The sequence below is a fragment of the Mirounga angustirostris genome, unplaced genomic scaffold (assembly GCF_029215605.1).
Source record: "Mirounga angustirostris isolate CCGP_5_RB_7025 unplaced genomic scaffold, mMirAng1.0.hap1 SCAF_7, whole genome shotgun sequence".
Taxonomy (NCBI): domain Eukaryota; kingdom Metazoa; phylum Chordata; class Mammalia; order Carnivora; family Phocidae; genus Mirounga; species Mirounga angustirostris.
Genome location: NW_026991715.1, coordinates 59,461,335 through 59,482,970, shown reverse-complemented (window position 1 = coordinate 59,482,970; position 21,636 = coordinate 59,461,335). Strand labels below are relative to the sequence as shown.

The 21,636-nt window shown below is 43.4% G+C and overlaps 1 protein-coding gene across 7 annotated transcripts in view; it reads left to right on the top strand.

The window, feature by feature from the left end:
- AP3B1 (adaptor related protein complex 3 subunit beta 1) overlaps window positions 1-21,636 on the top strand; it is a 321,148-nt gene that overhangs the window by 261,097 nt on the left and 38,415 nt on the right. For 2 of the 7 annotated variants that reach the window (XM_064596275.1, XM_064596274.1), the window contains exons 27-29: window positions 1,675-15,233; window positions 15,337-15,411; window positions 16,570-16,745. In XM_064596275.1, the coding sequence (XP_064452345.1) occupies window positions 1,675-1,828 (154 nt within the window). In that variant the 3' untranslated portion in view covers window positions 1,829-15,233; window positions 15,337-15,411; window positions 16,570-16,745. Of the gene's footprint in view, window positions 1-1,674; window positions 15,234-15,336; window positions 15,412-16,569; window positions 16,746-21,636 lie in introns of those variants that run through there. The other 5 variants (XM_064596279.1, XM_064596277.1, XM_045896979.3 and 2 more) reach the window with 4 other exon arrangements.

The following is a 21,636-nucleotide window of genomic DNA, read 5'->3' as shown; positions in this document are numbered from 1 at the left end:
GAAAATAACACAAATAAATGACTGGGAAGGCTTCTAACATACTTTATCAACAACCCACCAGCTCACATTTTAAGATGCAACCTGAAAGTGTTGATAATATTTTGAATTACATAAAATTAGCATGTTTGTTTTGCTTTTGAGTCATTATTCTGATTATCGTTGGGAGACTGATTTTCATGATTCTGTTTGGGTCAAAAATGGCTTGTTGGGTTTTGGGAAAAAAAGAATCGAATGTGTTATAAGATCTTGATGTCATTTTTTTAAAACTCAAAAAAGAAATTACTTTTCATTTAAAGAGAATCTGCTTCCTGCTTAAGTGGCTAATATTTTAATTAAGTTGGGAGTGAAGTTTTTCTGAGTGTCTCCTGATAAACTCCCTCTTTTATGTTGATGGTAATTAAACAGATCCCTGAGGACACCACGGGCTCTGCGCAAGGCCCATGCTAATTGTCAGACATGAGACACTGACCAGTTGGTTTGCTCTTGAATAGTCCGCAGCGTGCTGTCAGCGCGGCCGTTTTATTTTTATGTATTGTGAGCTGTTGTCAGGGCTAACTGGGTGCCATTGTGGCTGAAGATGTTGCGCAAATTGAGGCAGATGGCTCAGATTCAGACACGTGTCATACAGAAAGGGGAAAGGGGATTGGCCCTGCAAAGTGGGGTCACAGCAGGTCACAGACCTGCTCTACACTTGTTAGTGTTTTCAAAAGCTCATGTGCGGCAACTTTGTTTTTCTCCAGTCATCCCTGCAATCGAATCCCCCCCCCTCCCCAAAATGTGTGGAACATGCTCCATGTGGAAAATGGAGGCCTAGGAGGGTACCGTCCTCTTCCTTAACGTCTCTAGGGCTCAACTGTGCGTGCAGAATGAATTAGCAGGATTGACAGAAGTTCATTGTGCCTCCAACAGCTTTTCAGTCAATTGCAGTGCTTAAAAGGCTAGTTTTGCTTTTAATTCCATGTAATTAGTAGATTCTTCATGTCTTGGAATTTAGTAATGGAGCCTTAGACTTCAAGTTTCCTCTATTCTAAAGCAAAAAGAAGTATCTAACATCCTGAACGTTAAAAAAAATCTAAAAAGAGGGTGTGTGGTGTTGTACCTGGCTGTCCTGTGATTTTGTTACATGTCGTCATCAACATTAGAGATTGAATTTGAATATTTTAACATGCATGCATGAATTTTTGAAACAGTATGAGTTTTATAATGTCCATAAAATTACCTAATTTCTTGCATAATCATTTTCACATATGAGGAATTAAAATTTCAAGCTCTTTGACAAAAGTAACTTTTCTTAATATGTTTTAAAAATAAAAATACAGTGGTTTATTTTAAATGGCCCCATGCATGGTGAAATGTTAAATATCAAATGAATGATTCCCAAATATATATTAATGGAGAATTATTCACATATACCTCTTGTCCAAACTAATAAGTAAAATAGACTTCCTTTTCTTGTTCCGATCTAACAATGCACTAAAATTACCTGCCTGTGGTAAGCATGGTGCTGGGCAGTTTATTGATTTTTCAGAAGAATGCTTGGCTTTGGGTTTTTGGCAGTAGGGAACCTGTAAGAAATTACTGAGAAAACAATTATTTTAAACCTATTTGAGTCTGTGCCGTCTCCTTTCCCCCACCCCCCCTCATGACAAAAGGCCTCTCTTTTTTTATGTTCAGGTTTGCAGCTAAAACTGTGCACAGTGGGTCGTTGATGCTCGTCACAGTGGAGCTGAAAGAAGGCTCTACAGCCCAGCTTATCATCAACACTGAGAGAACCGTGATCGGTTCTGTTCTGCTGCGGGAGCTGAAGCCCGTCCTGTCCCAGGGGTAACCTGCTTACATCTGGACTTCAGAATCTGGCACACAACAAAAGTGCCTGGCATCCACTACTGCTGCCTTTCATTTATAATAATAGCCCTTCCATCTGGCAGCGGGGGAAGAATACACTCTTGACATTCTTGTCTCCTGCTTTAGAATGCTGGTGTGTATCTATCATGTATGCAGTACTTGCCCCCTTTTCGCTTTGCTAACCAAAGAACATATATTTTACTGTCAGTTTTCTCAACTCTTGAATCCATGTGGCATTTTCTCTGTCCTGCTACTTCTTCTGGCCTTCTCCTCTTCTCTTTTTTCACCACGATGGACATGAATTGGGTATTTTAAGTTCATTGGAAATTACCCTCCCTCCCAGTGTAAACAAAAAATCAGCCTAGAAATAGTCTAAATGGCCTCTCAGCTTGGTATCTGAAAATTGGGGTAGCACACTTTTTAGAATTAAATACAAAAACAACAAGATCGCTGCAGAATTTTGTTCTATGAATTTCCTGGTATTGTAATTGGTTATTGACAATGCTCATCATGAAATCATCTCTGAATAATAAACTAGCATATGAATAACATGTGTCTTTGCATTTTTGATGAGAAACTGTGTGTAATCCCAAAGTTCATTGGCTGATAGTTCTTTATTTTAAAGTAAATGGCTTGAGTGTTATATTCTGCAAAGAAGCAGTCAATGGGGTTTAGTTAGTGAAAAAAAACCCACTTTCAAACTCAAGTAGATTTTCTGATTGTTTTATAGAGTAGTTAACTCCAAGAAAAAAATTGATATAGTTAATAACAACAGCAAAAATCATCATGTTGTAACATAAAATGTCTCTTTCCATGCAATCTTGATTAGTAGGGATCAGATTATAAGGTGTATTACACCTGCTGAATAAATTCTTTTTATCTCATTGCTCCTTTACAAATCTTGATGCCCAACTTAGACAGACTGAAACACCTTTGGAAACTAACCAGTATAAACCTAATTGTAGAAGTTTTAAGAACCAGTTACATAATCAACATATTCGCTCTTTTCCCTGCAGTGTTTATTTTGTTTGCTGACTTAGGCAAGTCACTGTATTTAGTTAGATTGTTCTGTAACCAGGACACTTTTTTCTAAGTCTTTTATACCTTTTTAAAACCAATTGAAATTTTATTTACCTTTCTGATATAAGGTAATAGAGAGTATATGCTAGTCAGTTCCCTTTCTTTAAAGCCACATAATGATTTTTAAAAAGTAAAAAGAATATATATTGGTGGAAACACCATAGAACATATATAAAGAGAAGAATAAAAACATTCTTAGAAAATACTCCTCGAATAAAACAGACCTGAAAAATTAAATTTTCAAGCTTGTGAGCTGGGGAGAGCAAACAAGAGCAGCGACTCCGGGTGAGTAGAGCTGTGGGAGTCACGTGTCCGGCCTCGCCCTGGAGCCTTCCGGCCATGGCAGAGCCGACAGCCAGGAGCGACGCTGTTACTGCAGCCGGTTGGCATTTCCATTAATAATCCTGTTTCTCGGGGCTTGCTTCACACCTTTGGGGTTTTCAGTCAACAACTTTTGCAAATGTTATAAAGAGTTTGACAGGCTACATACCTGTTTTCTGAAAAACATGTTTACACAATGCATCAAAGCAGAGGGAACATGGATGTTGTGGTGTAGACAGGTTTTTGTTTTCCTTAAATGAGGGCACTTCTCTTTGAAAACAGGTTACTCATAGATACGTATTTGGAAACTAAGGAAGTTTCAGTGGAACTTTAGTTTTGAATAAGATAAATTTTTGATAGCTAACCTTGAGATTTAAAATCTATACTAAATAATATAATGTGGTATACTAACAGTTGAAGCCATTTTAACATCAATAGCTTAGTATCATTAAAATATTTTTCATATAAGTGGAAATTAGAAAAATGACCAAAATCCCAAGTTTTAAGATTTGGGGGTGGAAGGGGGTGGGTTTCTTCCTTTTTTGGTACAGTGTTTAAGAGTTCCTTACCTCATATTTCCTTTAACTTTATCATAATCCATGATTATCTCTAAATTGTTCCATTGAGTCGAGTTAGTCAATGTTGAATTCTTAATTCTAGCTATATTTTTTCATTTTAATGTCCACTTAATGGGACATTTTATGTACACCAATCTTGAAGAATGGCTCTCATAGTATATTTCAGACTGAGCCTCATTTTTGGTATCACATTGCCTCATTTTCGGTATCTCAATACATTTGCTTTATTTATTATAAGAAAAGGAGAATGTTTTTATTCTGAAGAGCCTGTAACAATGAACTTACCAAATTAAAATACTTGATACTTGCCCTTCTCAGGAACTATTTGCAAACATTTGAATAACTTTATAATAGCTTATGAGAAGTTTGCCCTTGTAACCTATGGTTCATGTTAAGAAGATAGATATTACATTAGAGGAGACAAGAATCCAGAATGATGAATAATATAAAGGGAGGTTTTAAAAAGCAAAGTTTAGCTAGCTAGAGGAAAACCTAAGCTTTTTTACCTTCTTTGTTTCCTCTCTCTAATCTCTCTAACGTTATAGGGGAATGTGTTTAAACAGGGAAAAGGCCTCTTTTCACATAATGAGGGGGGGAAAGCCCTATGTTACAGTGCAAAATTAACAAAGCCTTACTGTTTCCTCTCTATTTAAAGCCTGCATCCACGGTGAAACGTGAAGAACTGCAGTAACCATTGTCAGGGGTATAGTAAAATAGAAGATATGTGCTCTACCCCCAAGAAACCACAATCCATTTGGCAATAAATGAAGAAATGGCAGTGTGGACTTCGCTGAGTCAGTGAGCCCTGGTTTGCAAACAAACTTCACTTACATACTAATACAGGCGCACCTCCTTCCCCAGCCCCACTCACTTTGGGTGCTGAGTCCAGTAGCTTTAAGTGAGCTCTCAGGTCCCAGAGTCTTGCTGAACCCATCTCTTCACCTCCACCTCCCCCTCCTCACACAGGTGACCTGCCCAGACCAGCCACTGGGTGCACACTTCTTTTGTTCTTCCATCAATCGGAGGTCGCTTAATTGAAAGGCGATTACTTTCTGACCATATACTTGCTTTTTTTTTTCTACCCTTCTCCTTACCATTCCTTCCAACTTGACCAGTTACCTCAAGAAAAGTTTTCACGACCACTTTCACTCTCTTCTTGAGATTTTAGAGGAACCAAAAAAACAAAACAAAACAAAAAGCAAGTTTATGATAGTGTTATACTCTAGATGAATGGAAATTGTGTTTAATAGAAAAGCATGCCCTTAAATGGACCAGAAGTTTGTTCCTGAATCTTCACGGTCTCCATCTCCTTTCTTTATGCAACTTCCCAACAAATGGCGTTCAACGCGACTAAATGAAGGCTTTACTCTTTCTATCTTAGTAACTTTCCTACCACTTTTCAACTGTACTGTGGACTAAGCACTATTTTAAGACCTGACGTGGTAAGTTAACTACCATTTGAAATTGTTTTTTGAATAAAAATATTTTAGATTTCACGTGATCACTTGACCAACAAACTTGGAACATAGCTGTTTGAAAGCTGAAATTGTTTCTGGAAAGAGTTGTGAAGCAGTTGCATGATTGTCAGATCACGCCAGAAAGAGCTATTGGGTTTAGGGGGAAGCAGTGTTCACTGGGTTAGAGAGGTCTGAGAAGGTTCCACTGAGGCAATGAAGCTGGATGGCATTTAGAGGAGAAAAGTTTCTGGAAGAATAGATTGTTCTCAACTGAAGCTGTCTCTCAGAATGTACCTTTGTGTAGAGAGCAACTTACCCACACATCACTCTGTGCCCCCATTTCTCCCTTCTGCCTTCCCAGGCTGTCCCCCTGATGCCATCCCCCAGGTCTGCAGCTCGGGGGCTGTGGTAGGTCAGAGGAGAAGCGAATGGTTGCCATACTGTGGGTGGGGCCGCACTGCCCTTGGAAACTGGAGGCAGGAAAAAGAAGATTGGGAACCAGTGAACCTAGAGATCAGGAGAAATCAGCTTTGTTGGTTCTACTGTCCTGTTTGTAAGCTAGTGTTAGATATTTCCTTGGGGATTTTAGTTACTTCCTGTGCTTTTGAATTATTTACAGGTTCTGAAGTCTTTTTGGACTTAAAAGTAGCTAAAGAATATGAAATTGCATTGGTATCTATTTACTGGTTAAGTGATTGTATGTTGAAGTGGTGCCTAATCTTCTCCCCCTTGTGTCTGTCTTTCTCTGGAGCCAAATTGATGTACATAGTCACTTGTACATGTAATTCCTGGCCGCTTCAGTAAACGTGTACACTGAAGACCCAAGCCCCTCAGAACTCCAACATGGAATTATTACAACAGACTCAAACTTGTCTTTAATGACCTAAAACACTGCTTTCTCATCTACAACCTTGAGCGCCAGAGACACCAAAAATAAGGCTGACGTGGAGAATTGTATTAAGTAATCTCTGCACCCAGGGTGGGACTTGAACTCACAACCCCGAGACCCAGAGTCTCATGCTCTACTGACTAAGCCAGCCAGGTGCCCCAGTGTAGAATATTCTCAGATCTAGAGATGTTTAGAAAGCCTAACCAGTAGATAATTTTGCCAGTGGGCTCATTCATGTAAACTCTTGAAGACTGCAGGTGCTACACGTGGGCTTGGAGAGAACAGGGAAGCCTCACCTTGCCCACACCCTTCTCTTTAACTGGCCTGGGAGGGGTTGCCAAGGGGGGAGTTTCATAATATGAGAGGGAGGGAGGGAAGATAGATTAGCTCTCAAACTGTAGCTCAACCAAGATTCTGGATTTGTTCCTCCTAGAAGAGCATCTTCTCACCCATGTAAGAACCAATTTGGCGGGGGGGAGGGGGGGTTGTTTCTGTAAGCAGTGTGATGGATGTGAAGACTTGTTTTACAGTAGGGTAAATCATCTCCATGGATAACAGTAAGGAATTGTCAAGACCGTGGCCTACAAAAAGAAAAATACTAAATTTTGCCTTTGCAAAGTAACTGAAAAGGGTTGTATAAAGATGGGCCCCTCAGCCTAAATTTAAATTCCCCATTTCTAATGAGTTCATTGTTACATGCTTATTCCCTTTGTTAGTAAACTGTGTAAAGTTAGGAATGACAACAAAGGGTGAGGCGTGAACCCAAACACACTGCCCAGGGGAACTTAATGCAGACTTTTGGGGGAGACCCAAGTCCCCTCCCAACTTAAGGTTTAATTTTTGGCCGACAAAATGAAGCCGTCCTCAGAGGGCCTCATACCGGCATCACACTGAAGTCGCCAACACCCAAGGGCACTCTTTCCGTGACCCCAAGAGCCTCCATTTTGCTCAGGCCTCATCAAAACCACGGGGCCTACATAAAAATATTTTGTAAACAAAGTTACGGGCAGCTCAGTTTCCTAATTGAAAGTAATTATGATTTCTGTGCTGTGGTGTAATTACCTAAAAAAATGTTATTTGATGATTAAGATTCTGGAGTGAATTGTGTTCTTTGGGCTCTCGCGCCGGGCCTCCATCGGGGACTTGGTTTCAGCGGCGTGCAGCTGCTGGAGCTGATTTACAGTGCTGCGGCTGTGGCTGGTCATAAATAAATCCTCTTATATAGTTGTTATGAACACCTGTTAGATCATCTGTCAGCAAAGCGCTGTTCACATTTATCATGGCGCGGGAGTCATTTTACCTCAATCCATTTCCAACTGACTCAGCCTCCATCGCCGGATTACTATTACCACACCATCATCGCTCCTTCCCACTCCATGTTACAACTTGCAGATAAAAGATTTCACTACTTGGCCAAATTTCATAAATAAAGGAACAGTTCAGTGCAGTAAAAGTTTATTTTTGTCGTCATCTGTCACCCCATTATTCTATAAATCAGATGGAATCGCGCTGTCGCTGGCTCAGGCGTTGCTGTCAGCCTTAGGCATGGAAATGGTCCGTTTCTTCCTTTCAGATGAGATGAGATGTCTTTCCGACTTAACTGGCTTATGGCTTTGTTTCACCCATTTTATTTTATTACCCCTCCAAAAAAAATCCTTGGGGAACGGAAAGATTTACAGAGTGAAATGGAAACAGAAAACACAGCCCAGCACACTGTTTAGCTCAGTGATCTGCGTTTCCCCCCATCCGGCCGTCAGGAATTGACCCCCAGCCCCTCACACTCTGAGTCCTTGACTGAGGATGCTTTCCATAAACTTCTGAGGGCTTTGTGGTTTCTATTATGGAAAGGCCATTCCAATGTGGAGTCACAGATATTGAAATACCTGAGGTATATCCTCAGAGATCCTCCCAATGTGACAGGCCTTATGCAAAGACATGTCGAACTGGTTTCTTTTCTAAAATGCATTGTAATAGCTCGGAGGCTTTGAGAGACAATGGTCACCCCTGGGGAGCGTCTTACCCCTTGGAGGTTTGTCAGCCGTGGAGCTTTGGAGGGGAGTCAGGATTTATTAGCAAGTTGTGAACTCCGTCTCAGGTGTAAGTCTGAGGAAGGCAATGTCCCTCGGTTAAAAGGAAGAGGACAGAAAAAGCTGAAGGGATGGGGTAATAGAAAAGGGTTTATAGTTGATATTATACTTCCGAGTTGGTTCTAATTCAACTTACATTCTTCATAGTCATTATGTAGCTCATAAATTCAATAAAGTGTTTTACTGTTACTATAAAAATGACAGGAGGGGGGTTTTATGTTGTAAGTTTCGTTAGTTGCTCTTCCTGTTTTATGTTGAAGTTCTCAGGCCATTATGTCATTAAACTCCTTGGAGTCTGAAGGGCTCAGGCCCCTCCATTTCTTGCCTTTTGCACACTTGGCCGTGTCAGCCTAGGCTGGGTCAGGCCACCAGACACATGGAGCCAACCACAGTAGTGCTGGGAGATCAGGGGGCTTTGCATCTGTTATTTCATGAGAAGCAGCTTCATTCTGTGACGATGGGGGAGGGGCGAAAGCCTAGGCAGACTACTGGAGGGGCTCTAGAAATTTGGAAGAAGAGTCTATCAGGAGCACTTGTTGGATGGGGTGTAAGTGGCCCAAGGCCCTCGCAGACCCAGAAATCATTCCCTGCATCGAGATTGGCCTGGGAGCACTAGACTCTGCTTACTTGTTAACCTTTGCATAGCTCGTAAGTCCAACCTTTGCATAGCTCGTAAGTCCTTGATAAAGTTCTAAGCAAATGCAGACTCAGACTCTTAACTGGGATTGTTTGAAAGGAAAGACTCTCTTGGCTGTTTTCTTTGATTCCAGAAGAAGCAAAGGGCACTTCTGCTGTAGGAAACTTTGCTTTCTCCAGATGTTTGTTTTGAACAAAATATCCACATGGAAACAGCAACTACTAATTCTCTGGCCAGAGTGCATCAAGGCCTTAATCTAAAGCCTCCCATCCATCCAGCTGTCTGGCATTTGCTATTATAGGGCACCAACAGAGAAATGAGGCTGTGGCTTTATCACTGCACCCTGGGTGACAACTTGATTTTCTGCTTTCACCGCAGGCAGCAGCAGCCCAACATGATGGGGCTGTTAATTTGTGCATTTCATGGTGTCTGTCAGGGGGGCAGGGAGAGGAGGGTTTCAGGGGGAAGGGAATGGAGCATGTCCCAGCCGCGGAAGCACCTGTCTGCATTGACGGCACAGAGCACTTCTTATTAGCGTGCAGGTCTCTAAATGCAGCCCAGGGATGACAGCCTGGCATCCCAGCACCCACACACTGTGACAGGCGCCGGCAGCCGGTCCCATTGTTTGCCCTTGATGAGCATGTCATTAATGGAAATGGAAGAAAGTGAGGGCCACATCAGTATTCAAATAGCCTCTATTCTCTCTGCCATTCACCCGGCTGGCTCAGCCTGCTGCAGATTTCCTTCTGCAAGCTCCTCTTAGACTTTTTTTTTTTTTTTTTTTTTTTGGTAACAGATTTATTCCCATTGCATACAAATCCTTTCCATGTTGTTCCTGGTTTCTTCCAAGCCTGTGTTTACACCCACCTCTTTAGGCTGGATTTAGCTAGATCAAAGGAGATTTGGGGCTCTTGTATATTGCAAAGGTCTAATTAGCAAGTGCATGCTCTTTACAGCCAAGAAAATGCATGTTGCTACTCCTGAATCCTGCATCTTCTCTGAGGGGGATGGTGGCTGCTCTGGCCACCAGTCTGAGAAATATCTGATAGAGCTGGGTAGCATGCAACACAGAGAATCTGACTTCTTCGAGAATGGCTGGCATGAGAAACAATACTTCTCTCTCTCAAGCTTAGCAAATTAAAGAAAAAGCAAGGAAAGTGCCCAGTAGTGTACTTGGGAGGGAAAGAACTGTGTATGCCCATGATTATTTACAGCCAAGTGGAGAGTGACTAGATCCTAAATACATGTTTCCGTCCCTCCCACCCTGTGTTGGTCTGTTTGCTTAATAATGTAATTAGTGCTCAGAGGGAGAATATTGACGATGCTGCCTGCAGCCATTGCTTTTCCGTGCGCCTCTAACCCGGTCCTGTTGCCCACCTGGCTCCTGCATTGCCTAGTCTGGTGGCTTCGGCCGTGCACCTACACACCCTCACTCCTGCCCACACACCCCTCCGAGCCCCCTCTGCTAATATAAGCCCAACTCCACAGTCCCACCCCCCTGAGCCCCTGCACACACTTAGTCCTGTGCTTGCCAGGCTCACATCTCACACGTTCAGATGGCATGTCCTTAGATGAAGGCAGCAATGAAAGACCACCTCTGATTTCTCTCTGACCTTTTAGTAAGGAAAGGTCGGAAGAACTGCTTGCTGTGCATTTCCCTAGCAATGTCCCTTATCTGGTATTAATCTGTCAGTGAGTAGGGCCCCGACTCCCTAAGACATCTTCCAGGTTCGGTCTTGCCGGAGGCTGAAAATGGAGCCAACATTACTGCCGAGTGCCTGGAAGGAGAACTCGGGGCTAGTTCCTCAGCAGTGCAGTGTCCTCTGCTTACATCTGCAAAATGAACAAAGCAATTCTGACTTCACCAAGCTATTTGAGAGAAAGAGCCATGTCTTTATTCCAACACTGTCGTCTCCCAGTAGAGGTGCCCAGTGGTCTGGCTCAGAGTGGACCTCCATGGAATTGTTCCTATCCCGGGTATCACGGCCCCTCGATGGTTCTGGGGGATCCAAGAACAGATTTTCTCAGGTGTTTACCGGACAACCTGCAGAATCCCCCCAGCCCTTCCTCAGTAGAAGCCCAGAGGGGTGATTATGGTTTAAAAAGCGAAGTCGTAAATTGGGCTTTCTCTACTCACTTGCTTTGTAGCTGAGGGAATCCACAGAGGGCAATTTAAAAGAAAAAGAAACAGGCTGAGAAAAAAAATTGCAATGCTTTAGCCTTAGTGTCAGAGTGATGGAAAATAATTTTCACATTTGATTAATTATTAAGAAATCTGTTTAATAAAATATAGAGAGAGCATTTTGTCTCTCCACAATCATTAGTATGACCCTGGACCCCTATTTTGGAGGTGAACAAAAAGCTATTGAGGTATAACAATAAATTTTGTCCCCAAGGGTTTTTGCAGAAGTGGCCACAGGGCCGTCCTGACAGATTTAAGGCAGAAATCCCACAGCTGACACTGAAATGTGTCAAATCCAGTGGCTTCAGTTGGCAGGTCGCACTCGCCAGCCTCACCCAGACATGTGAATAAAGCAGAATTATTGACCTAGAAAGAAACCGGGCATTGGTAGGGCTTTTTTCTTCTTGTTTTATTTTTTTGGAAAATTATCTCCCTAAAACATAGGTTCAAGTGTTTAGTATTCTTGGTAGCTTACTTTTTTCAAGTGCAAAAAGTCATCAAGGAATCCTATTCTTCTTTGAATGAGTTATTGTCAAAAAACACAATTTCTCTGTCCATGACTTTGTTTTATTAGACTTTAAATAGGAATATCAGAACGTCTAAAGAAATATCCTATTAGAATTAGACTTCTTTTTCCCCCAGAAAAAAAAAAATTATCTTTAAGATTAGTATGTAGAGGGTTTTATCCAACTTCGTGCATTTAAAATAATTAGTTATATGAATGTACATACTCATTTTTAAAATGCTTGGAGAGAGATTTCCAAGTTTCAATTTCTGATGCACTTTGATTTGCTAGTTATTTTCAAATATTGATTATGCTCCACAGACGTGGATTCAGGGAGCAATCACCATCAGACATCAGGCATGGAGATGTTCGGGCTGAGTTTACTCCATGTTCCCTCCGTGCCCCCAACCTACTGGTGGTACATTTGTGAAGTTCACATCTTTCCCATTCAGGTGGATGTTCCTCTGGTGAAGGCACTAGTGAAAGACCACCTCTAATTTCTTCCTGACTCTTCAGTGAGAAAGGACAAGCCCTTGCCTGGCGGCGGGGGGGTGGGGGCTGGCAGTGGGACATTCTCAGGCTGCGCCTGATGGGCCATCGTGGAGGGACCTGGGCCTACACCTTCACAGCCTACACCTGTATCTCTAAACCTTCCACCACTGCCCAACTATTTTGAAGATAAATTCATCAGACCTTCCGGAAGGAATTCCTGAGCTAGTCATCTGCAAATATTTTCACTCTCTTAGCAAAGGCCACTCCCGTGAATGGAAAGCTTAGTGTGAAAAACACGTTGCAGGGATGGGGTAAGGTGGGGTGGGGGAAACAATTTGGTCTTTCAATTACTAACCTCCTGCCCCTTCACCTCAGACATTGGTGGGGAGCACGTGTGATATCAGGAGGTTAAGTGGCCCCAGTGCTGTTCCTATGGCCATGTAGTGATCTCCTGGGACCAAGAAGAGCACAAGTATCATTCTCCCCTCTCTGGGCCGGTAGAAGGCAGAAGATTTACAAGCTCCAGAGGTAAACAGGGAGAAAATATTAAAATCTTTATCATCTTTATTATTTATCCAATGCTTCTTCTCGATTTGTATTTGCTTTATAATGCACTCAATATATTGTACAGGACAGTAAATACATATACACATACAGTAATATATATAGTTAGTGTCCTATGCACATATTAGTAAAACATTATAAGTAGTCATACATGTGTATAATATACAGTCAGCAATGCGTGATCCAATTTACAGATAAACATATGCACTGGAATCAACTCAGTCAAAAGTGCCTGGAGACCACAGTGTGGCTCCCAGCATGCACTGCTCTTCGCTGCCACAACAGTGAGCCTAAGGTGGTATTCCGAGCACCAGGTTCTCTCCTCTGTGACTGTGGTTTGAGATGAGTAGGCAGGGAGGCCTCTGGAGGCACCGGGAAGTTATTTCTACTTCCCAGACAAAAATCAGACCTCTCCTGGCCTCTCCCACTCCTCCACCCTTTTTTCCTCAGGGCAGTTTAGAGAATATTCAATGTTCAGCCACCTCAAGGAGGAAGCGCAGGGAAGAGGGTGATTCCGTCCTGAGCAGGTTCACCATCCTGAGCAGGTTCGCTGTGCGGGGTGCGGGGACGGATTATAGCCCACTTTGGAGAAGTTGGGAGGCAGGATGTGGGAGCGGTGCAGCCTCTCTGCTGGAGGAAGGCGTCGGGGGGCTGGGCGGTGGACAGGCAGAGGGTGGGATGGCATCTGGATCCATCTCATTAGGAGTGAGGAATGACTCCTGATTCACAAAAGGTCATTGCCTACTGAGGTAGATAAATTACCTATAAGCCTTCAGCAGAGTTGGAGGACCTATTTGGAAAGGAAGTTTTCATTAAATCAAAGATTTTATGGCTTCTATTTTGTTGCATAGGAAAAGGGAAATAATTACTAATTGACGAAATAAGTGCAGGGAATAAAAAAGTGTAATGTTATTCTAATAGGCCTTGTCTTGGTCTTTAACTTTTCACTTGCAAGCAGCATTATTTTTTAACTCAGATGTATAAAAATCATCCACACTGAGAAAGTGGAACGAATTGCAGTTAAACAATTGAGGGGAGCACTAACCAATAATAGGATAGGCTTTAAAATGCCATAAATATTGTTCCTTTTTATTGTGTTTGATTTTTGATGATTCCCATAACCCATTGCTTAAGATTAAATAGACATGTTCTTAGGTATTACTCAAATACATTTTAGTGCTAAACTATATAAAGCAGAATATATATATTTGCCCCCAAATTGCCTGTTAGATGAGTTTCTCAGATGGGCCCCTATTTTTCTACTGACATTTCCATCTTGGGAAACCTCCCAGATTATAATAGTAACACTGAAATTAAAATTTCTCCAAGGGTGAATTTAACCTAACCTATAGGGGTATCAATGCAGCTTATACATTAGGCCGATTTTCATGGAATAACAAATATTGGAGTCTTTCTGTCAGCGAAATGTTTACCCCTCACATTTACATGACCACGGGGATTTCTTTTTCATAGGATCCCTGCCTTTTTACCCCTAATTAAATCGGTTTTGGAGAGGATTTGTGCTCCTGTGAGATTCACAGGCTATCAGAAGTAAATGATAAACAAAGAAATATGGAAAATAGCTAAGTGGGGAAAGAAAACGGTAGATTCACACTGATTGCACCTTTTTTTTTTTTTTTTTTTAAGCTCTCTTCCCCGGATAGAAGGCCTCCTATGCTTGGTCTTCAGCTGATCATTTTTTGAACCTGCGCTTTCTCCTTGTTCCCTTGCAGCAGCTGGGTGTGCGGGGTGGGCCCTGCGTTCATCCGCATCCCCGCACTGAGGGAGCCGCAGCTCTGAGCAACGGGATGGTGGGCGCGGGTAGGAAAGTCCTCTGCAGGGACGGTATGGGATGAGAAGGGGACCGAAAAGTCACTAATAAGGTAAAGTGCCCAGCATGGTGCCTGGAGCTCGTCAGCCACCAAATTATTCACATTATATAAAAAGATCCAAGTAGGGGGTATTCTCCATTATAGACAGGGAGAGAAGCAGAGTTATCTAAGTGCATAAGAAAAATGCAAACGTTCTCCTGACAAGTACATGATGGGCTGTGTGTGGCCCTGCTCCCCTTTATGGACTTTTCCAAGAGCCCCAACCCCCAGTTTCCCCAAGTTCTCGATCTAATATAATTTTAGTAGTATCAAATAATGACATTCTTAACCATTTCTCAAGGGCAACCACTCTACTCACTAATAGATCTCACTGTCAGGGAATTTTTATGGATAACTATTTAGGAACTTTTTTTTTTCCTCTAAATTTCTTCCCACTGGAACACTGTGAGTCTTGAAAATGAACAAACGGTGAAACACCCTTGTTCGCTTGTGACCCTCAAGATGGCAGACGGTTACTGGTGACATTAGTGGTAGGCATGACTTGCTTCACCATCCAAGTGGCATCCATCAAGCTGCCCTACTGCCCAGGCCTCAGTTTCTTCAGGGAGAAGTTGTAAAGAATTAAGGTGAAGAGACTATCTATCCCCTTAGTATCCCTCTTCCTCTGGCTGGACTCAGCATCACTCAGCACAACACTGCATTCCACTGCGGGAGCATCACCCAGCCTCTGGACCTCAGGTATCCCAGGCAGAGAAATGCCCTTGGTAAGTTCTTCCTCCTTCCATCATAGTTAAACCCTGTACCATACTTGAGATTTCTCCAGTCACTTACATAAATAACCCATTTCTTTTTCACCTTGTCTTCAAGGGTTTGTGCCTGCCCTCCGTGACTTCCACCACACAAGAAAGGGAGCCCCAGGGGACTCTGACCAAATTTACTAAGGTAGAGTGGAGTTTCCCGAACCACTGAAGAAGTAAGAATCCTAAAAGGCCTTTTATGGGAATTGAATGACTCTTGAGAAATCTCCTCGCTTAGCTGTTTTGCCCCAGGAAATTAACATTGCATTGTCCTACCCACCCTCTCCTACCCTGTTTTGGAAAGGTAGTAGATAGTTCATTTTCAAAGTAACGGACATCCTGTTTGTATTTACTTTCTATGCCACAAACAGTGCATTTGGTATTGAGTTGAATAGGGCTCCAGAGAAAATACAGTTAATGAATAGTCACAAGGCTGCTAATCTGATCAATGCTGGGTGATAGGACATTTAATCTGATTGTGACCACAACTGCACAGAGCCAGTGGCGGCAAAGAGGACCACATTGGCTGGCAGGAGCATCTGTAGATTATTAATTACTTGAGGGGTGGGGGCTCTGATGAAAATAGATGCGGGGAAGAGAAAAGGCGTCTAGCAGGAGGAAAGGAGCAGGCAGGAGGAAGCTAACTTAGGGAGGTTATCCCACAGAAAGTGTGGCACGTTTTATGCCAGTAACCCTGGATATAGCCCCATATTCAAGATGAAAATGAAAACCAGAAACAATCTTCATAAACCCCACATCTCATTCAGGTAGGCTTGCGGACCACAGCAAAGGAAACCATCCATGGTGGCCGAGAGTCACACCATTACTTGAAGAAGACCAGGGCTGTGGCAGTGGGGGGAGGGCTCCTCCCTTTCAGCAGCACCGCTCTGGCTGAGGGGTTGGTCCACCCTGTTGGCCATGTCCATAGTGATGATCAATACACATCTCTGCCTGAAAACACAGAGACTCCTCTGCTTGCCGGGGATGAAAACATCTAATGTCCAATGTCTACCCCTGCTCAGGCCAGCCTTGCAATGCCTCAGGGCCGGTGGCAGAGGCAGAAGGCCAAGGGACCTTCCTCAGCATCCTCTGCCATGCCCCCAGAGGCCGTCCATAGGACTAGGAACAAACTGGAAGCAAGCTAGCCAGGCTGGGGCTAACTCTCACACTCCTGACCTGCCCTTTGCCCTCTCAGATCTGGAGGATGCCCTCCTGTCCTTTGCAGGGGTCAGTGGGCACAGACCTTTCTGTAGACCCCAGCAGATGGCTCAGTGTCCTCTCAAAACCATGTTTCCACTCACAGCTGCATCCTGAGCAGAGCAGAGATTCCTGGTGTCACCTCCTCCTGTCCCACCACGACTTCCCTCGTCCTAGCAACATGCACCAAACACCTTGAGACAGATGTACGGCAACGAGGACCGCAAGTTCCCTGACTTCGGGGGCTCATTATCTCTTTGAGAGAATAAGACACAAAAACAGGTACTTATCCGGGAACAGCCCAGAAGGTAATTGGCTCTCCATGATGACTTTTTTGCAGTCCTCAGCACCGAGGCCCTCCGTTGGCCTTTTCCAAATGTATTAAGGACCTCCATTATGCCCACCCGGCATGGGTAGCCCTCCACCCTTGTACCTTAGCGCACCTGATACGTGAACCCTTCAGAGCGCCTCAGCCACATTTTGATCAATGGTGCTGCTAAGTGTGCAAACCATCACGCCAATATCTGAGAGCTCGATGGAAGCCCCGGAATGCCAGGCTGACGATGAGGTCGGTGGGAAGCCCCAGAAGGTGTTTGCTCAGTGCCGGCTTGGGGCTCCGGCCCTCTCCATTCTCTGCCCCCAGACATTCCCACGGGGGCTGCTGTCGCTGGCTGCTGGGGCCTCACCCTCCCCTGAAACTGGGGCCGGGAAGACGGGAGCTGGGGAGGGCTCCCAGGAAGGCCCAAGACAACCAGTACGTGGGCGAAAGAGCCCCGCGGCTGCTGTGTTGGTCCCTCGCGCTGCCAGGAGGCCCCATTCTGAGCTAATGAACAGCTTAAGTGTGCAGATGAGGGGAGAAGCAGGGAGTATAAGCCCTGACCGTTAAACACTGTCAGCAACACAGGAGGCTGCCTGGGCGGAACAACAGCTCAACCCAAAGAGTCCTTTCAGATGCCCAGTTTTGTTCTGAAGTTGCCTGTCCGCTTGTCTCCTCTTGTTTTTCTTTTTGCTTTTAAAACCCTTACAATCAAGCATTTATGAAATACTGGGGCCAGGGGAAGTACTTCTATGAGCTATTCAAGCCCAAAAGCCTCAAAGAAGGAGGGTGGGATGCTGACGGTCTAATTGATTTTCTTCTGGAATAAAATTAAAAGCAAGGCAGAGAGTAGCAAATAGCACTCACCTTTATTGGGCGCCTTGGAGCTTGGTAAATAGAGGGCAATGTTTCAGCGTTTGGTTTAGGGTGAAGGAGGGGGCTTATTATGAGAAAATGAAAAACAATTAGGCTGCCGGCAGAGCGGAGGTGGGGGTGGGGTGAGAGGCGGCGGGGGGCGGGGGGTCGGGGGATGGGGTGGTGGAAGCTGGAGGGGGGACTCCATGGCGAGGCTGCTCCACGGAGGCCCGGCCTCCCCCGTCTGGCGCCGCCGCCGGGGGTCAGCCGGCCAGCCTGTTTTCTCTCGGAAAAGTGTGTTCCCCCTTTGCCTCCTGGCCTCTGCCTCCAGGCCGCCGGAGCCTGGCGCTTCCCCTGGTAGAATGTAAACGAACCAGAGCCCTCTCCCTGCGATCGCTGTAAAACGAGAAGCCATTTCTTCCTGTTAAGTAGAAAAAGCCCACCCCTGTGAAACCTCGTTCCCAATGCCCGTGCACTGCTAATGGAATTTTTAACTCGACCTAACCGCACCTGAAGGTAATCAGCTCTGGGCCAGTTGTGCATTCCAAGTCCCTGTCAAGCTGACAGGAGGGCAGAATTAGATGGTTTGATAACATTTCTCTCCAGGGCCCCATTTCAGCAGTGGTGGGGCAGGTGTCCCCGCTCCCCCCTTCCCCCCCCCCGCCCCCCGCAGGCTTTGTCCTGTTCTCCCTGCTCTCCCTACCAAGATGGGGTGATGCGCCGCCCCCCCAACTCCCGTTCTGATCTGGGTGCCCTGACCTCAGGGAACTGGGTTCTGGTTTTCAGAACTACTTAGGCATTTCTACCCCCCGGGGAGACAGACAGTGTTGAGGTTCAGGGTGTTAAGATATGGCTCTGCCCTGTGAAACCTTCTTCAAACAAGGGTGTATTTCTAGCAGGAAGCAATTTGTACATTCCAATTTTCCCAACTCTCACCCCAACTCTCAAGTCATAGAATGTTTTTAAAACAGTGCCCAGTCATTGAAAATGCCAGCCAGGTATTTTGAAGTTGCTTTGTACTCTTAGCATGTGACAGAATCTTCACCCAGGGAACTTTCAAGAAGCAAGAATTTCAAGTAGAAGGCTGAGGCAATTTTAAGAGGGGCACTCTCTAGTCTTTTGTGTAACTTTCCTCCCTCTCTCTCTCTTCTGTTTCTAATTCCATCTTAGAAGCTTGAAAATACAATTTTTTCCCTTTACCAATTTTGTGTTTTTCTATTTGGCAAACATTGATTCTTTTCTGTGTCCCAAATGGAGGTGAAATTAACTTGTCTGTCTGTTTCTTAAACAAAAATAAATAAACAACTTCAATATGTATAGTCCCAGATCCTGCCAAACACCTTTTGCGGTATGCCAATGTCACCGAGGAATGTCAGCTCAGCACTGTGATTAGCATTTTACAATTGCTACGGAGCCAAATGTTGAGAGAATAACAAATGCTATTTTGTGCCCCATGAAAATTACAGTTGAATAAAGGGAATTTTCCACTCATATAGCAGGAAATTTAAAACAGGAGTCCAGGAGACTGGAATCCAGGTGACTTTCTCAGGTAAATAATTTTAAGATCAAAATTGAGGTCTCAAAAATGTATATAAGTTAATTTAGTTTCACTTTTTAAAAGCTTTCCTATCTAAAGTTTTGTATTATGAGTTCACTTTAAGTGGATTTTTTTAACCCCAATTCCCAACTTAAAAATATAATTGATGTTAATAAGTGAAAAGATAAGCCACAGGTGAAGGGAAATGTTTGCCTAACACATCTGAAAAAGGACTTGTGTGTAGAATGAGTAAAGAACTCTGACAATTCAATAATAAGACCAACAAACCAATTAAAAAGGGGCCAAAAAAAAGAAAAAAAATGGAAAGACACTTGACCAAAGAAGATAAACAAATAGTCAACTGGTACATGAAAATGTGTTCAACACCATTGAGTATCAGGGAAATGCAAATTAAAATTGAAATGAGATCTCACTACTGGAATTGCTAAAATTAAAAAGAAAGACCACATCACGTGTTGGTGAGGATATAGAGGAACTGGAATTTTCTCATACCCTGCTAATAAGAATGCAAAATCATCCACCTACTTTGGAAAACTGCTCAACTGTTTCTTCAAATGCTAAACACATACTTATCACACAATCCATCAACTCTTTCTTAGGTATTTGCTCAAGAGAAATAAAAACAGGTCCATGCAAAGATCTACAAGCAAATGTTTATAGCACCTTTATTCATAAGGGACCCAAAGAGAAAACAACCCAAACATCGTTAACTGCTGAATGAATTCGGAAATTGTGGTATATCCATTCAATGGAATTCCATGTAGCAATAAACAGGCATGAATTAACAACACACAGCAATATGGATGTATCTCAGAAAAATCATTCTAAATGAAAGAAGCCAGAATACACAAAAGACTATATATACTGAATGATTCCACTTATATGATATTCTAGAAAAGGCAAGCTTATAGGGACAGAAAACTGATTCCTATAATGAGGCACAAGGGAAGTTTTCGGGCTAATGGACATGTTCTATATCTTGATTGTGGTAGTAGCTATACAACTGTGTACTCTTGTCAAAACTCATCAAACTGTATACTTTAAATGGGTAAACTTATTATGTGTAAGTTATACCTTGGTAATTCTGACTTTAAAAAAATATTGTCAGGATGCCTGGGTGGCTCAGTCTGTTGAGTGGCCGGCTCTTAATTTCAGTTCAGGTCATGATCTTGGGGTCCTGGGATCAAACCCCACATCGGGCTCCATGCTCAGAGGGGACACTGCATGAGGATTCTTTCTCTCCCTCTCCCTCTGCCCCTCTCCTCACTCGCATGCACATGTGCGCACACTCTCTAAAATAAATAAATAAATCTTTAAAAATCTTTAAAAAGAAAAAAAAGAAATTGTCAAGACTAGGCATGGTAGGCTGAGTAATGGCTCCCAAAGATACCCATGTCCTAATCCTTGGAACCCGTAAAAGTTGCTTCATATGGTAAAAAAGCATTTGCAGATGCAATTCAGTTGAGGATCTTGAGATGGGGTTATTGTCCTGGATTATCCTGGTGGGCCAATCGTAAACGTCCTTATAAGAGGGAAACAAAAGGAGATTTGACACAGAAGAGAAGATGCCCATGTGACAAACAGAGTGCAGCAAAGTCAAAGAAGACCTGGGAGATGGAAGAAGAGGCCACGAGCCAAGGAGTAAGAAGAATATAGCTCTAACAGCCAGAAGAGGCAAGGAACAGATTCTCCCTTAGATTATGACCCTGCCAACACCTCCATTTGAACCCGGTGAAACTGATTTGGACTTCTGACCTCCACAACTATAAGAGAATAAATTTGTTTTGGTCTAAGACACTAAATCTGTGGTAAACTGCTACAGCACCTATAAGCAACTAATACACTAGCGAACAAGTGACGGCTAGAACACAGATTGCAAGAGTCTTGCTCTCATTTAAGGGGAGACCTGATGGCTTAAATCAGCATCTTTAGATTTCAGTATGGGTAAGAATCATCTGAAATGCTTTTAAAAATGTAGTGATTCTCAGCCCCCCATTCCTCCTCACTCTTATCTCCCCACCTGTGCCAACCTGATTTAGTCAAGAGGGCAGAGCCTGGGCAGCTGCATCTGGGTCTACTGCTGATGCCCCAAACTTGACTTTCAGACTGATATAAGGAGTGTGTTAATGATGTGAAATCAACAGAGCTATTTTGCTTCCACTGGATGATAGCTAAGAGAAGCCTGCAAATATCTAGGCACTAGTGTGAGATTCATTTAACTTGATTAGTGAAGCTGACAGTTTGCCTAGTTTGAAACACATCCAGTGAAAACCCAAGCCCTATCAGATAACAGTTGAAAAGAAACAAAAGTGAGAGAGAGGAGAGAAAGAGGTAATTTTAAGGCCAGAATTACCACTCAGTTCCATCTATATACAAGCTAATTTATGTTTCCATGAGAATCTGCCAGGCTACTCCAGCAGTTTTAGCAATGTGTTTCTCTACCC